The sequence below is a fragment of the Carex rostrata genome, chromosome 20 (genome assembly GCF_964058835.1).
Source record: "Carex rostrata chromosome 20, lpCarRost1.2, whole genome shotgun sequence".
NCBI classification, from domain to species: domain Eukaryota; kingdom Viridiplantae; phylum Streptophyta; class Magnoliopsida; order Poales; family Cyperaceae; genus Carex; species Carex rostrata.
This window is the reverse complement of record NC_135937.1, coordinates 886,411-902,135: the sequence shown is the minus strand read 5'-3', so window position 1 is coordinate 902,135 and position 15,725 is coordinate 886,411. Positions and strand designations below refer to the sequence as shown.

The 15,725-nt window shown below is 31.6% G+C and overlaps 1 protein-coding gene across 1 annotated transcript; it reads right to left on the bottom strand.

The window, feature by feature from the left end:
- Positions 1-12,241: 12,241 nt before the first annotated feature.
- LOC144572284 (putative pyridoxal 5'-phosphate synthase subunit PDX1) lies at positions 12,242-15,286 on the bottom strand. Its single transcript, XM_078321790.1, has 3 exons — positions 14,756-15,286; positions 13,681-13,908; positions 12,242-12,898 (listed from the first exon to the last, which is right to left on the bottom strand). Exons 1-3 carry the CDS (start codon positions 15,164-15,166, stop codon positions 12,560-12,562), a joined length of 978 nt encoding a protein of 325 aa, XP_078177916.1. The 5' UTR covers positions 15,167-15,286; the 3' UTR covers positions 12,242-12,559.
- Between the last annotated feature and the right edge of the window lie 439 nt (positions 15,287-15,725).

The window sequence follows — 15,725 nt, the reverse complement described above, 5'->3', positions numbered from 1 at the left end:
TTATTTCTACTGATGATAGCTTTCGCACTTATTCCAACTGTTGAAAAATTGGTACATAATAACTTGAACAATGGATTGATTCTATTGCTGGTGATTGCTCCATACGTTTTCTTGCTTGTGGTGATGGTGCTCATGACAAATGTTTGGCCACAAGGACATTCTCCGTTTATTTATTCCATGTGGAGCACACTCATTTTCGCCATAATTGTTCTATATTTTCTTGTACCGAAATTTTCAAATTTTGAAATGGTGGTATTTACAGTGGCACCCCTTTTACCCATCCCTTGTATTGTACTTATCATCATTTGTAATTATATGGGAGTCGTGTGTTAATAAATATTTGATAAGTACCATCTTCTCCTTCCCTTTCTTTCTCTACCTTTCAAACTTCCATCCAAACAAATATATATATATCCATTCTTATATTATGTACGTAGTTATCCTCTAAAAGGTAGCAATTACGAGGAATAATACTCAACAGCAACATCTTGCCCAGCCACAACAATGTCATCTTTACTAGTTATGTTTCCATCTTCACTGTCATTTTCATTTTCATGAAAATCTGGCAGCAAATTTGATGACTTGGTGTTGTATTTCCAAAACCCTCCTCAAAGAAACCGTTGGTTTAGATCAGACCTACTTCTAAACACAGGATCCGTGCATCTCCCTCTCTCATGAACTGCTAATTTCTGAAACTAAGAGAGGTTTTCAAAAATAAAAAAGTGCCAGAATTTATCTCTTATTATTATCATCCAATCTTGGAACCCAGACAGTAAATCAACTGTTGCCTTTTAAGGTTGTTAAATCCAATTAGTTTGTCTCTCTCTGGACTAAATTTTTTTTTATTTTGAAGCCAATTTCACCCCCACCTTTTAATCCTTGCACATTTTCGATTTTCTTCAAGTGTTTTTTATTTTGGATAAATTTTAGAGGAATAAGAAGATTGGTTCAATGAGAATAGACATGGTGTTTCATAAACCAAGATATTAAGTTATGAGACCCCACATGTCATATTAAATGAGAGAGAAGAAGAAGTTAAGCTCAAACATGAAATAAATGAAATAATGGGCCTGAAAAATACATAACGGGCCTATTTGATTGAAATTTCACTTTAATCTTGTTTTCATTTATTGTCAAAAAAATAAAGATCTGTTTGCCTAAACTAAAACTTAATCATTATGTGACTCTCAAGTTCTTTTATTAAACAAAATACAAGGCAAAATTTGATGCTTTTGATCTCATATTAAGCAAAATATAAGTCAAAGTTGTACGACTTGTCAAGAAAAATACAAAAAAAAAACAACAACAACAAAGAATTCACGACTAAGATTAGAATCATATTGACAACCATAATTCAATTTTGGGATCCTCATGATTTAGAACCGTAATTTTTTATTCTGTTAATTTTTTTTATTAGTACCTGATTAGCTAATGGATTTAAATCCGATAAGTTTTTTAAACACAATTTCTGCCTCTCCCTGACAGAAATCCTACGTCCGCCCTGATTATAATGAGATAAAAAAATGCACATCTAAAGAAAACAACTTTATGAAAATATTTAACTTTTGTCTGTACGTTTATATTCTTTCTTTTTTTGAAATTATATAGAAATATCTAATAGAGAATTACGATGCTAATCATCATTAATAATTATTATAAAATTTTAATATACTATATTTAAGTAAGAGCAATTGTTATATCAAAGAAATTACGGAACCCTACTACAACAGTAAGTCATGAGAGCCCCATTAAACATTATTTTATCATAGTTCTATCAATTTCTTAATTATTGACTAGAGGCATATTTTCTATGTTTATAGAGATGGCATTACATTAAAAAATTGCAGAGGCGTATTTTCATACATAAACACAGTGCAAATAATACTTTGTCAGAAATCTATGTTTCTTTTCCAAATTATAGACTCTTCAATAAACAATATAAAAAGCCACCAACTTCAATAATACATATTGTTAACAACAGTATAAAGTATAAATTAGAAGTCGTTCTACTAAAAAAAAAAAGAATAAAGATTTTTATCCCCCATCTTAAATCCCCTATTCATCCCCCGTGGTTCCAATATATGTACTAACTACCTTATCCATTAAATCAACTCAGTTAAAATCAATGATTGCTAATATTATTTCTAATAATTGATTTAGAAATATAAAAGAAAAAAAGAAAGAGAAACAGACCACTAAAAATCTAATACTTTATATATTTAAATATAAATTCTGAAAAATAAAATTTTCTTCTCGCGTGGAGAAAAGAGATTACGTCTCCAGTAACAAAGTATGACGTGGTGATGTTTATATACAAAAAGGAAAACAAATCAGCAAAACAAAATATGACGTTTTGCATTGGCGTGCCTCTAGTCTCATGTGATTCTTTTCATTCTACTCATCTTCAGTAGGTACATTTGGGGTCACATGTCCAGTGCATCAGCTAGTCTATCACTCAGGAGTCAGGAGAGCTTTTTTATTCATTGTAGGCTGAAAACTTTTTAGTTTTTATCTACTATTTTTTTATTATAAAATTTTGAACCTATCGTTAATTTCTAAAAATAAATTCAAAACAATTATGATATTATCAACGCAGAGCACGGCCTTTTCGATATGGACGAACTCCGACACGGCCTGATCTCCGTCGTTCGGAGTGCTTGACTGAAACGATCATGCTCGTCTCCTCACCCTTTCTTCCTTTCCCAGCTCTCTTTTCTCCACCGTACCATTCTTCCTTTCCTAGCTCAAAAATTTGGTCATTTTGTTATGATAACCCTCTACCTCTTATAAATATCCTTTTGTTCTTCAATGTCGATGTCCTATTCTTACTCCTTCGTCTTCTTCAATCCAATAATTTGGTATACAAAAAGGTCTAAATTTAACAACAAATATATATTTAACAATTTGCTATTGTAACCAGGAATTTACTAATTTATTCTTGCTTTGCAGTTAATTGATTTGTACTGGGCCGTGATCCCAGTGCTTCTAGCACACTACTACGTGAGTCATCCTAATAGCTAAAGCAATGTAGTGAGATCAACCATTGTTATTGTATTATATTTTTCTTGTTATTTTGGTTGCTTGATATTTTAGATATGAATATTTTATATTTTATATATGAATATTTGCGTGCATAGGCATCCATACTTGCATCCAGTTATTTTAAAAATATGTTAGGTATCTTAGGTATGAATACTTGCATTATGATATATAAATATTTGCTCGACGTGGTATGAATACTTATCATATTACGTATTAATACAATTAAGCACCAAACTGAGTAATTTGTAAAAAAAAAATTAAGATACTTTTTAACGTAACAATTCATACTTCAGTTATAAATATGAATACTTATATTACGAGTTATGATTACTTACAATACTTGATATTAATACTTTCAAACGTCATCTAGTGCCAGAAGAAAAAAAAATATTTGCTCGATTTGGTATAAATACTTTCCATATTACCGAATTAATATAATCAAGCATCAAATATAGTCATTTGTAAAAAATATTAAATTAAGATATTTTTTAACGTAACAATTCATACTTTAGTTATAAGTATGAATACTTACATTACAAGGTATGAATACTTACAATACTTGATATTATTACTTTCAAACATCATCTAGTGCCACAAAGGAAAAAAAAAAGAATATGTTAGATACAAATACTTGATACACGAACTATTCACACTTGCATGACGATGTAGTAATACTTGCAATACATGATCTTAATATTTTCAGACGTCATTCTATGTTATATGAAAAAAAATTGATAAAATATGTTAGGTTCAAACACTTCAAACATGAATTATATACACATGTATTACGATATATGAATACTTGAACGACGAGGTATGAATACTTGCTCGACAAGATATGAATACTTGCTCGACAATATATGAATACTTGCACGATAAAGTATTCATGATGATAAATGAATACTTGCATGACGAGGTATGAATGCTTGCACGATGGACGACCTAAAAGGATATCATCATGGATCTCATTTGAAAGAGAAAATTACGTAGAAGACGTCCATAGTTTTAGATTTGCAAATTTTCTTATAGATTGTCAGAAATATTAACGAGATTGAACGGAGAAAAAAAATCCAACTCTAAAAACGTGTAAAAGATGTGTGTGTGATGTATCCAGTTTTTTTTCGAAATACTTGGTATCTTAGGTATGAATACTTGATGTATTATATATTAACACTTGCGTACATAGGTATCTATATTTGCACGCGTCAGTTATAAAATCTATCAAATATTAGGTGGTTCCCAAGTAATTAGTGAAGTTCAGTTAGTTAATGGTCCCCACAAGTAATTATTGACTGGGGGATGAATGGGGGAAATTGACTGGGAGATAGTTAGTTGATCCCAAAAAAAAAAAGAAACATGTTTGGATAAAAGGAACTAGTTTATACATAGAAGCTGGTAAAAATAAATTACGTTGTTTATTTATTTTATTATGTATAGAAACGATCATAAGTTTCCTTTGTTAACGAATGGCAATAGTTTTTCATTTCTAAATATTTGATAACTATATATGTCTGCATGTATTAATTGATACTGTCTAATTTCTTTTTTGAGGGTAATGCTGTCTAATTTCTAAAATATCATGATTAATTTTTGCCCAAGTGTTGCACGTGTCTGAAGATATTATTATATGGAGATGGGCTATGGTGCATTGCAATGCATAGGCCATGGTGTGCATTGGACCATAAATCACCGATTCAAAGTCCAAATGACCGATCCAAACCGTTCATCTTGTTCTCCATATTAATATGTCCTTGGAGATCAAATTTTATATTTTTTGAAATTTTTTTACTATTTATTAAGCCACTTTGAAAATCGCTGATCCAACGGTGGCTTCTGATTTTACTGTTCCAAACAGTCACCGTTGGATCAGCGATTTTCAAAGTGGCTTAATAAATAGTAAAAAAATTCCAAAAAATGTAAAATTTTGTCTCCAAGCACATATTAATATGGAGAACAAGATGAACGGTTTGGATCGGTCATTTGGACTTTGAATCGGTAATTTATGGTCCAATGCACACCATGGCCTATGCATTGCAATGCACCATAGCCCATCTCTTATTATATGATATAAATGCATCTTTTTACATGTCCAAAAATAATCATGCATCCGAAAATATTATGAGATCGTGTAATGATATGTTGATAATGGGATTATGCTAGCTCGGAAATCAATTATAAACACAAACTTTTTTTATCTTCTATATTTGAAAGTATTTCTTTACACATGATTTTGACGACTTAGAATAATTTTAGCAAAAATAAAGACCCGTGAGAAAAAAAAAATGAATGTATACAAAGTTGCAAACACATGTATATTTTTTTAAAATATATAGAATTATCAGATTTTAGAACGTAATTAAAGTTATTATAAGCTTGTATGTATGAGATTTTCTTTTAATTTCTAGAACTAGAACAATAATGAAGACAGTTTTTAGATGCTCTAAAATAGCATTCGCTGTAATTAGCATGTCGAATTAATTACTAGATAGATAGTTGGGTAACAAATAAATTGACTTCGTCCAAATCCAAATTATTAGTTGTTTTTTTTTCAATCTTTTGCATCCTCCAAAGCATTTTGTTGTACATGATGGAAGAAGAGAACGAAAGGGTTGGCAACTCCGACTTCATCATAAGGTAACTCTTGAAAAGTAATTTATTTAATTAATTAGACGAATGAGCAAAAATTGCATGTCATACATTATATAAAATGAAATATATTATCTATTTGATATGCAAAATTTATTATAGAATATGAAATAATTTATTGTATTATACCCCTCTCTCTCTCTCTCTCAGGGTGGAGAACGCCCGACCAATTGGAAGAATTCCTGAGCCAGATCCGTCTATGGACGAAGGTCTTCGGATTGTTTCTGGCTTATTTCTACTGATGATAGCTTTCGCACTTATTCCAATTGTTGAAAAATTGGTACATAATAACTTGAACAATGGATTGATTCTATTGCTGGTGATTGCTCCATACGTTTTCTTGCTTGTGGTGATGGTGCTCATGACAAATGTTTGGCCAGAAGGACATTCTCCGTTTATTTATTCCATGTGGAGCACACTCATTTTCGCCATAATTGTTCTATATTTTCTTGTACCGAAATTTTCAAATTTTGAAATGGTGGTATTTACAGTGGCACCCCTTTTACCCATCCCTTGTATTGTACTTATCATCATTTGTAATTATATGGGAGTCGTGTGTTAATAAATATTTGATAAGTACCATCTTCTCCTTCCCTTTCTTTCTCTACCTTTCAAACTTCCATCCAAACAAATATATATATCCATTATTATATTATGTACGTAGTTATCCTGATCTGCCAACGGCTGAGATTGAAAGATAAGATGAATTTTCAAATTAAATATCAACCCTCCAATTACATAATATGTCTTGTTTTGATTAAATACATCTATTTTATTTGTAGAAGTCTAAATTTAGTTAAAATCATACTCGCCACATAAACCGCTACATAATTTGTCACATTAAAATTGAATAAATTTCTAACAATTTGTTTCCTTATTTCTCTTTACAGCTATTTTAGATTTTTACAATTAAATTATTTCTGAATTTAGCTTGTCCAAAGTCATTTGGACCATATTCGTCCAATGATACATTTTCACCACTAGGTCATTCCATTTGTAACTAATTAATTTGATTTGTATTAATTGCTCCCTGCCATTAATAATAAAATATTTCCACGTTTGCAAATTGAAAATGCAACCACAATGCATTCTTACAAATCTCTATTATTGTTATAAATGGAAGTCTCTATTATTTTCTCAAATCCTCCATGTCTCACAAATATAAAAAAATAATCTTTTGAAAAGAAACTTCGACATAAAAACAACTTGCTTTAATTTAATAACTAAGTAAATAAAGCTTTTAATTTCATTAATTGTTATTTCTTTTGTTATTTTGAATATCCCTTATCAACTAATTACATATAAAATATACAGTTGTCAATTCCAAAGATCACAAACATTATATATATTATTCATATTTTAATTATTTTTCGTTTAATTACTAAAGAAATATGAGATGTAAATTCTTATAAACTCTTAAAGTATATTTAATGTGAAGATAGAAATTTTTGAAAATTAACAATGCAAAATAAAAAAAAAACAAGAGTCATAAGTAAAAGAGGTGTTATTATAACCGCTAAATTTTTTATGCTTCTTTCTCTTAAAAAAAAATAGACACGCGATACTTTTTATTAATTTTTTCTTTTAACTGATATTATTTTCTTTTCAAGTTTCGAACATAGATAAATACGTCATTAGAATTACAATTTAATCGACTGTCAAGAAACCCTTTGGACGGTGATGCAGTCCAAAGAGCTTTAATTTGAACATACTCCACTCCTATTATTTTCTTATTTCTCTATTTTTTCTATTTTATTTCTCCTTTTTCTCTATAATTTCGATAATGATAATGGAAACAATCATATTTTTCTAAATTTTGTTTAGGGTTACTGTATCTTTGTGAATAGATAAATAACAGATCTTATGCTGATGGAAACAATCATATATTTCTGGCCTAGAGAGAAAATGAAGAATATCTAGAACTTTTGTGTAGAGAATTTTTCATTGTTAAAATAATCTCCATCGAGAATATATATGTAAAGAAAACTCTTAATTGAATCATTTAATCATATATTTTCCAATTTTGTTTCTTTACATATCATTTCTCTTCTAAATTGTTTAATAATCGGTCTTGCTTGTGGAGAAAATTAGATATTAAATCATAATTATATTTTAAGAATTTTTTTATGTTATATTTGATCTTTTTTTTTCATTTGATGTTGTTTCTTTTATTGTTATTTCTTATTTTGATTTTTGTTTTTTCATTTGTGTCTTTTATTTTTATTTACATATTTTTTATTTTGTGTGAATGTCAAACAAAAATGTCTCTTCATGTTCTATGCAATCTTATAATATATTCCTATTGCAACACACGGGCACAATACTAGTGTGTGTGTGTATATATATATATATAGAGAGAGAGAGAGGGGTTGGCTATTCTACTTCCATAAGCATATGAGGGCATATGCTTATAAGTCATTTTTGTGTTTTCAATGCCCAAATGGTCGATCTGAATCACTCAACATGTTCTCCATATTAATATGTGTTTGGAGACCAAATTTTATATTTTTTTTACTATTTTTTCAGAATTTTTCAAAACAACCATAAAAAATATTAAAAAATAATAATAATGAAAAATGAAAAATCCTGTTTTGAAAAATTATGAAAAAATAGTAAAAAAAATTCAAAAAAAATAAAATTTTGTCTCCATTCTAGTATGGAGAACATGTTGAGTGCTTTGGATCGACCATTTGTACTATATATATAGAGAGAGAGAGTGAGTCTACCATACATTGCAATGCATAAGCATTTTTGTGCATTGGACTATAAATTACCAGATTTGAAGTCCAAATGACCGATCCAAATCGTTCACCTTGTTCTCCATATTAATATGTGTTTGGAGAACAAATTTTACATTTTTTAAAAATTTTTACTATTTTTTTAGATTTATTGAAAATCATTGTTTTTCAGACAAATCTCGACCATAAAAAACAATGATATTCAATAAATATAAAAAATAGTAACAAAAATTTCAAAAAAAATATAAAATTTGGTCTCCAAACACATATTAATATGGAGAACAAGATGAACTATTTGGATCGGTTATTTGGACTTTGAATCTGGTGATTTATAGTCCAATGTACAAAAATGTCTATGCATTGTAATGTATGGTAGCTTTACTCTGTGTGTGTGTGTGTGTGTGTGTGTGTGTGTATTAAAATGTTGAGATCGACTATTTGAATTATGAAATCGCAAAAATTGATTTGATATAATTTAAACTAAAATTGTAACATTATTATTAACTAGCTAATATATTTATAGTAAATTTGCTTCATCTATATGAGTCTGGCTAATATATTTTTAATAGAATTTTGATCAAAATACTTATGGATAAAGTTTCAAAATTTTACATACGAAACGTTGAATTAACTCAATAAATTGGTTATATATTAAGCTTGTAGAATATCAATTTTACTATTTTTTATAATTTTTTAAATATGGTCTTTTTTGACATACCAACAATACATCAATATACGTATAAATCTTCATTTTTTTACCACTTGATTTAATACCTATATTGCATGGATACGGGTATGGGTATCGTATCGGATCGATACGGACACGGTGATACAATAATTTTAAAAATTATAGGATACAATACGCCTATTTTATATATTATTTTTTATTATTTTATATATTATATTTAAATAATCATAACTTAAATCAAATTTGTTAAAAAAAATAAAGATTTCATCTACGTATAAGTTAAATACTATATTTACTAAAACATATCACATGTGATACTCTAGTGTGGTATAAGATTTTGATGCTCAATGGGAGGACCCAAGTTCGATTCATGCTCAAAGCAGAAGAAAAAAAGACATTTTCATCGGTCCAAGGGCGCGGTCCACGGGCTCGGCTCATGGTGTATCCAGACGTATATATGGGTATCCAGCCATATCTGTGGGTTTCAACGGAGTATCGGCCGAGTAAGGATACACCACATAAATTCAAAATTTCAAAAAATTTATATATAAATGAAGCTCTCTAGAAAAAGATCGGTTGGAATTTTTCGTTTGAAACTGTTTTGATGGATTTTGGATTGAAAGCATATGGATTTTTAAATAAAGGTCAAGTCCTTAATTAGTGTTATATTTAGACTTGTGATATCCAACTAACAAATAAAATCAAAGTTAACCAAAAAAATAAAATCAAAGTTATAAAGAGTTACAATATCACTTCATAAATATATCAAATGTCTTATTTTTTGGCGTACACTCTAAATAAGAAAAAAAAAATTCACAAAATTATTTAAATCAAATACTAAGATCTCTCTAAAAAAAAGAGTGGACCTCCCGGGGGGGTCCGCTTGTGCTGTGACCCGCCCGTGGGCCTGGCGGTCGGGGCATTTATAAAAAAAAATGAAATCGGAGGGCATTTTTAAAATTTTCTTTTTTTTTAGGGTATTAATAAAAATGGTCGGACTTATTTCTTTGCAACAATAAATTCCTTCCTGGCTTGTCAAATTGCTAGTCATTTTTTTTTTTATGAAAGTCCGCGGTCATAATTATTTTGTTGGAAACCTCACGAGTCGTTTATTTTTGGTGGAGGGCTTCTATATACGATTGTGCTGCTGATTTTGGAAAAATAAAATGTTGCAAGGACTTGTTACTGAATCTCTGTTTTTGGTTTCTGGGTTGGAGCTGGCTTAGCTCTGCGATACACCTATCTATAGTTTCAACTTTCAAGCACGATGAAGGATTCTTCAGTTCAGAGGTTGAGATTTTGCTCATGTAGCAGTTATGTTCTTCATTTTTTGCAACTAAGTACTTCGATCTCTATGTACTTTCATCTTAATTTTATATTTTGTTCTGAGTATTATTTTTATTTGCTTCAAATTAGTGTTAGTTTTGACTATTTACGTACATAAAATATTTTCCCGTGTGAATAGAATTCAAAGTTAATCTTCCAATCTATAGTTTCACTTATTTAACAATTTAACGTAATTTCAAAAAATGATTCAGCCTGAATAGTCGGTCAATTTGACGAATATGATATTAACATGAGGAGAGTTTAAATGTCTTTATTTTTTTATCTCAATTATTCTTTACGTTTTAGTTTTCTAAAATATTTTTTTTGTCTCAATCATGTTTTCACGTTTTAATTTTCTAAAAATAAAATTTTAAATTTTAAATGTCAAAATAAAATCGTTAGATATGATTTATATTATTTTCTCTACATATACATAAAAATATTACTTTACAATGTAGGTTTATACAAATTAATAAGTTCAAAAATCAACGTCTGAAATTTATCAACATTGGTGTATTTTTGCAAGTTCTTGATACTAATCAAAACAAATTTAAATGTCATGATATTTTATAGGTGCATAAAGAAAATGATATGCATTATATTTAACAGTTTTATTTTGACATTTAAGTTTTAAATTTTAAATTATTGCAGTTTTATAAATAAAGGTATGATAGAGACACGAAAAATAAAAATATTTTGAACCTTTCTTTATTAATATAAAAATAATATTTACACAGATTTTTTGTAAAGGTATAATCTGTAATAATATTAATAAAGAAACGTACGAAATACAACGGAGCGTACGTAAACCTTTTCCGGTTTTCCCAAACAAAGTCATTCCATTAATTTTTTAGCGGTCCACATAAATTAGCATTTAATTGTACATGAGGTTTGTGGTTACTGGTTACACAAAATAATTGCTGTACTTTACTGCTTCTAATTTTCATATGTTGCATTTACTCGTGATTTAGAAATAAGTATTGTATACTTTTATTTCATTAGTTGGTAAAAAGTAAAAACAATAAATGTAGAATCGATCACCATCTATTTTTCACATTGTTGGACTTATTTCATATATTGTATACTATACCCTAAAAACAATAAATGTTATTTTTGGACCGCTAGAGCTTCGTAAGTTGGTAAAAATAAGAATTGGGCCATGGACAATTGTTGGACTTATTTCATTTAAATAGTAGGAGCTTAATAGGCTTGTATTTTTCTTGGTATACTTTCTTCATATTTTTATTAGACGATCTTCGGTTGTGAATTCTAGGAGTTTTAGAGATGTAAATGCTCTAACCGATGTTTAGCAATTAATTAATTTTTATGTCCACATCAGTGCATCTTTATTTTTGTTAGAGAGATAGCGCTAAGAAAGAATTTGAAACAATTAAAGATAACATACATTTCCAGGCATAATTACGGGTAGACTTGCAGACACTTCACACTTGGATCCCAAAAGTGTCGCTTCAAATCGATTTGAAAGCTGATAATTACCAAACAAACACTTCAATAGGAAATTAGTCATCACTACTTCGTCGGAGAAATTAATACAAAAAAGGAAGGCACAAAGAAAATCACCACCGATTCCGAACTAGTAGTGATCGGCTAATCAAAATCCCAGTTTCCCGACTGAAAAAAAGTATTCACTTGACACGGTAACTCGTTCTGCATCATCCCCGAGCCTTTAAAACCAACAATACCACCAGATCAAGCAACCCTTATTCAAGCCATGAAAATTATTCCGGTTTAACCCAAAATCATGACCTTAGATACAGGGAAAATGAAAACTTAAACCAAACTGAAGTATAAAAGCCATCCAATATTAATGAAAACAATTCAGAAGTAGCTGAGATTTGTACACGTCATAGTATCACCCAACCAGCAGTACAAGTAACAGAAGGAAAGCTAATCCTCAATTGCAAAACCTAAATCCGATTTCTAGACATTTTGTCATTTAAAATTGTTCAAATGACGTATGCTAGCAGATTATTCCTCATCTGACTATATCTAATAAAATCAAAAAAAGTAATTGCAGACCACTCAATTCATTGAGTATTTCCTAGTTATTCCGTTAGAAAAGAATTGCTAAATCAGAGTAAAACGAGCAATTCAATCACTAATCAGACCGTTCCGCAAACTTCTCAGTACGTGGGTCATTGAAATTGATACCCGCCATGGCCTCTCCCAACCCACAACTGATCTCAACCAGCACACGAGAGTCAGCGTAATTGTTCACAGCTTGTACTATAGCGCGAGCACGACGAAGTGGGTCCAAGCTATTGAAAACCCCTGATCCGACAAAGACACCATCACAACCTAACTGCATCATGAGAGCAGCATCAGCTGGGGTGGCAATGCCGCCAGCTGCATATTTGAGAACAGGAAGGTGGCCCAGCTGCTTTGTCTGCATCACCAACTCAAATGATGCACCAATGCGCTTTGCAAAAGCATAGACCTGTATATGGATCAGGATTGATCAAAAGGTAAATGTAAGAATGCAAAAACCAGGGTATAAATAGGATTTAATCAAAAGAGCAATATATTTGAAATGCAGAGACCAGAACAAGGATTAGGATTGAATAAAGAGGTAAAGCCAGGAGGGTTAAAATAAAGATTTTCTTTTTGGTCACAAACAATAGTTAGTAAGTTGCAGCGGTGCATATAATACCCCTGCAATTTCTCATATCTGCAAGTAACAGCTGATACAATGTTTATCTGAACTTGTCGCAGCTGCAACATCTTATGGGACTAGGACTAATGAAGAAAGAGTTTCAACATGTACAGTGCAAACTCTATAAAATGAAATGCACAGCCTTGAAAAAATATGTATATATATATCTGATCTGACTCTCTAAAGCATAGAAAATATCACTCCAATCCAATTTCTTTGAATGCAAGGTATGGTACCGCCCGTTTTTCAAGTAGCAGGAAATTGTGTGAAAAAAGTAGTTCTGGGTAAATCGAACAAAACAGCCATTCAAAGGGATTGGCAATACAAATGGTATCCCTATGCCAATAACAGCAAAACATTATCTTTGCATTGCAGGCATAGGGAAGAACAAAGTGACAGACGTTTGTCAGAAATAAGGAATCAAACAATCTGACAAAATATATATTTGCACTTGGAACCTAAGATTTTTATACCTCAAATACCCACTCTGTCCAGATACCATAAAGGAGAATAACACTAAACTGGACCACAGAACCAAAACATATGAAAGAATACCCTATAAGTACCTCATCATCATCCATGTTGCAGAGAGAGCGAATCCCCCCCATGAGAGAGCGAACATGGCGCACGGTTTCAACAATATTGCCAGTGCCAGCCTCTCCCTTTGTACGGATCAATGCTGCACCCTCCCGGATCCGTCGGAATGCCTCTCCTAGGTTGCGGCACCCACAAACAAACGGCACCACGAAGTTATGCTTGTTGATGTGGTGCTCCTCATCTGCCGGTGCCAGTACCTATTGACATATAGTCAGTAAACCATCTTGGGATGAAACATTGGAACCAAGAACATAATTTAGATGTGTAATAATTCAAAAAAGTAAGGACAGACACTTTTTTTTTTGAAGGTTGTAAGGACAGACACTTGCAAACAGAATTTATATTAATAATGTTTTTGAGAAGCACAGCACAGCATTAACTATTTTATAATTAACAATTTAATTATTGCCTGTAAGTATGGAAAAAGATTAAAAAGGTAAAGTCCTAGTAACTGATTTCTCTAATAAGCTCTCTAACAATTATGAGCAACTCAAACCACGAAATCCATTACAGAAAGTTCTGATGCTTATGCTGAAGGGACTGATAACTGATAAGAACATGCACATTGTCCATATGGAAAGCAATCTTGCATAACTTAATCTGAGGTTTCAGAACAGTTCATAACAAAAAATTCAATGATGAAGGTTCTGATACTTATACTGAGGGTGCATATTAGTAATCTTGCATAATTTAGTTTTGGCGCTTCTCACTCCTCAGTAAACGGTAAGAAAAATATCATCATGATCTAATCTTTCTGCCATTTATCCATAAATATCAAGAAAATCTAGCATATTAGTAATTCAAGATTTTGATATCTGCACGCAGCTATTACAAAACTCTACAGATGATATAGTTAAAAAATTAGCTCAGTTTCAAGAATTAGCAATATCAAAAGTATCAATGCACATACTCCAAGAGAAAAGAAACAGAATTTTTCTACTGTATAATTGCCAGACCAAAAAAGATTCATGAAACTAAGCGGACGGAAGAAAGATGACAGATCAAGAAATAATGATTTAACAAAAACATAAAATTCGTACATACCTCACTCTCATCCACATAATCGACCCCGATGGTCTCCAAAATCTGTGCCTCAACAAAATGCCCGATTCGCGCCTTCGCCATGACGGGTATGGTGACCGCATTCTTGATCTCTCTGATCAGACCCGGATCGCTCATCCTCGCCACCCCGCCTTGAGCCCTTATGTCAGCTGGGACCCGCTCAATCACCATTACAGCGCTGGCACCAGCGGTCTCTGCGATACGCGCTTGTTCAACATTGACCACGTCCATTATTACGCCGCCACGTAGCATCTGGGCCACCCCAACCTTGACTGGGAAGACCGACGATTTCAATTTCGATTTCTTGGCCGTTGATTCAACCAACGCGTTGGAGCCGCTGCCGCCGTACAAGGTCACCACACCGCCACCAGGGGATGACGTGATATCCGACATCTTGTGTGGAATCTCTTTTCCTTTCTAGCTGCGTTGCGAGTGTAAAATGAATAGATTTTGATGAACTGGCGAGGAAGTGAGAGGAACGTTTGTAACTTGTAAAAGAGCCAAATGAGGAAATATATATATTAGTTGGACCGTTTCCAGCCTTTTCTGGAGTCATACGGGAGTCAAGATAGTCCAGATTCTCTGGAGTACCTCAAATTTTGAGGTTAGATCCGGACCGTTCGATCAGAATCCAGCCAATCCGATTCGAGATAGAATGCATAGACCCCTTCAATATTCGTGCTAAAACAGATCTGACTGTTCGTATCTAAACTGAATTCAGTTATTTAGTGTTACTACACTAGTCCACTTAGAGATAGACCTGCTCTGATTTGCAACCCTCCAGAAGGCTCCGGAATTAGTTTGACCGGGTTCTGTACGATTTGCTGGATTCTGTTTTTGTATAACTGATCATTAGTTGATCATTACCTTTTCTGTTCAAGCTGAATCGATATTTCCTGTGGCCAGTTTTTATGGACAACTGTGCTGCGTGCAATACTGACATGCAAATTCA